At 50.5% G+C, this 2,532-nt stretch overlaps 1 protein-coding gene across 2 annotated transcripts in view; it reads left to right on the forward strand.

Moving 5' to 3' along the window:
• Nucleotides 1-2,532, forward strand: part of Drc3 (dynein regulatory complex subunit 3) — a 41,660-nt gene that overhangs the window by 21,363 nt on the left and 17,765 nt on the right. For both annotated transcript variants that reach the window (XM_021213846.2, XM_029546323.1), the window contains exons 7-8: nt 602-721; nt 1,307-1,419. In XM_021213846.2, the coding sequence (XP_021069505.1) occupies nt 602-721; nt 1,307-1,419 (233 nt within the window). The remainder of the gene's footprint in view (nt 1-601; nt 722-1,306; nt 1,420-2,532) is intronic.

Here is a 2,532-nt window from a genome sequence, read left to right on the forward strand (position 1 = left end):
AAAAAAGAAACACAACATCGGCTCAGAAGCTTGGGTTTACTATGCCTTTTAAAAAGCACAGGACAGAAGCTAGGGGTGGTTCCGAGGCTAGCGCTCACCCTAGCATATGTGAGGTCTTCCGTTATAGTCCTAGCACTGGAAAAATAAAATAAAATCACAGGTCGGCCTAACATCTGCAGTACCAAGACCTGTGCTCAGACACATGGTCTCCTGAATACTGGGAAATTTCCGTAGCACACATGGTCTACATCGTGTGTGTGTGTGTGTGTGTGTGTGTGTGTGTGTGTGTGTCCTTTAAAGAATGAGTAAAAGTTCAGGAAAGCTGAACTCTGCCAAACAGGCCCTGAACCTCCCCACACTGCACTGCCTGCACACTGGTGCTGTACAACTCAGGAAGGGGCAGCCCCCGCTGCTTCCTACAGCATGCAAGGGGCACTTTCAGGCTGTCTCAGAGCAGGCTCTTGGGGGGGCACCTCTGCCTTTCCAAGTTTTTACAAAACATACCTTCCAACACATCGGCCATACTTAGGGGGCCCACGGGTATGTGGCTGGAGGGACCAGTTCTCCTCTGGTAACTGCACCATTCCTGTTCCTGGGTAAGAGAGAGACAGCGAAGTTGAAACATCAGTACAGCATTGATGAGCTGAAGCACCGGGAGACCCAGATGCAGATCAAGCTGGAGGAGGAGCAGGCCAAGCAGAAGGAGCTGGCAGAACACAAGGTACCACCCAGACAGCTGAGCTGGCCTAATCAGGACACAAGACTACCTCGGAGTGCTCTGGTCACATTAAATGATGATGATTCACAAGGATCCCCAGGATCCCGAAACTCACAAAGCAGCCACAGGAGCTGACACCACTCCCTGCCTTGCTCAGCCCCGATCACAGTCTCCAGAAGCCATTCCATTTCAGCCCAGTCCCCACTCCCTACCCCTGTGCTTAGAGATTGTCCTCAAAACACTTGGTGTCAGTGGCTCCCTTACTTATGACCCTCAAGCTGTTTCCCATCCCATGCAGTAACCCTTTGGCCTTCATTCTCTGTGGTCCTCAATTTGAGGCCATGTCTTGCCACACCTACTACCAACTCCAGCCGCCTTTGGAGCTACACAGAGCTGCAGGCCACTCCTTGGAAACAACCTGCACCTGTATCTTCTGTACTTCTCTGGGCCTGGAACACCTATACACTTGCCTTCCTGGGAGGGAGGGCCATAGCTCAGGTGCAATGTCCCCCTAAAGAATCCTTGGCTACCTCAGCCCTCACAGAAGCCTGGCTCTGGGTCACCATGTCTGGCTATTTGAATCCACAGATGGCGTTTGTTGAGCACCTGAACGGCCCCTTCCTGTTTGACAGCATGTATTCCGAGGATGTGGAGGGCAACAAGCTGTCCTACCTGCCTGGTGTTAGAGAGCTCCTTGAAGCATATCCTTTCTGAGTCACGTGACTGCCTTTTAGGGTGAAGATTTGGCTCACCTACCACCAGCTTACCTTGGGCAAGTTCTTCCTACTCGGTACCTCAGTTTTCCCATCATTCATGTGAGACCTCACAAATCTCAGCTGGCTACATGAATGCCAAAGGCCTTTTCAGTCAGGTCAACTGGGCTTTGTGCTGTCTAGATTTCTGAAGGCACATTGAGTGACAGAGGCTGGCTGGGCCTGCCATGCCAGCAAGCTGGGTTTTCTGAGGTGGAAGTAGAGAATGTGTTTCTATGTCAAGGATCTTCACTGGCTACATGGATGCACTTGGTCCACACCCCCTAAAGCATCCCCACCAGGTGGCTGCCATTAGTAACCCCAGAGGTTAAGCAATTTGTACGGGATCATTCATCTGTGGGGCCTGAGAGCTTGCATTTGTGCCCTAATTGGTCAGAGCCTGAGGAGGAAACAGTCAGTGCTTGTTATACATAGTGGCAGTGGTCATGACAACCAAACCCTGTGCTCAGTGGTAAGCAGGAGACTGGTGGTGATCGGGGGTGGGTTGTACCTGAGGGCTGAGAATAGAGACACAGCCAGTCCAGATTGGTCTGTGGGGCTGCCAACACTGGTGTCAGCCTCCAGAAAAAATACAAAGATGAATCTCTAATAGAGGAACTGTTATTTGGGAATAAGCTATGAAACGAGAATTGCAATTTGGGAAAGATGAGGATTCCGCAGGGATGGAAGGTTACTGCATTGTGTGATGTCTCCTGCATTATGTGATGTCTCCTGCATTGTGTGATGTCTCCTGCACTGTGTGATGTCTACTACACTGTGTGATGTCTACTGAATTGTGTGATGTCTCCTGCACTGTGTGATGTCTACTACACTGTGTGATGTCTGCTGCATTGTGTGATGTCTACTGCACCATGTGATGTCTGCTGCATTGTGTGATGTCTACAGCACCGTGTGATGTCTACTGCACTGTGTGATGTCTACTGCACTGTGTGATGTCTACTGCACTGTGTGATGTCTCCTGCACTGTGTGATGTCTGCTGCATTGTGTGATGCCTACTGACTGCACTGTGTGATGTCTACTGCACTGTGTGATGTCTACTG

The sequence above is a fragment of the Mus pahari genome, chromosome 14 (assembly GCF_900095145.1).
Source record: "Mus pahari chromosome 14, PAHARI_EIJ_v1.1, whole genome shotgun sequence".
Lineage (NCBI taxonomy): Eukaryota > Metazoa > Chordata > Mammalia > Rodentia > Muridae > Mus > Mus pahari.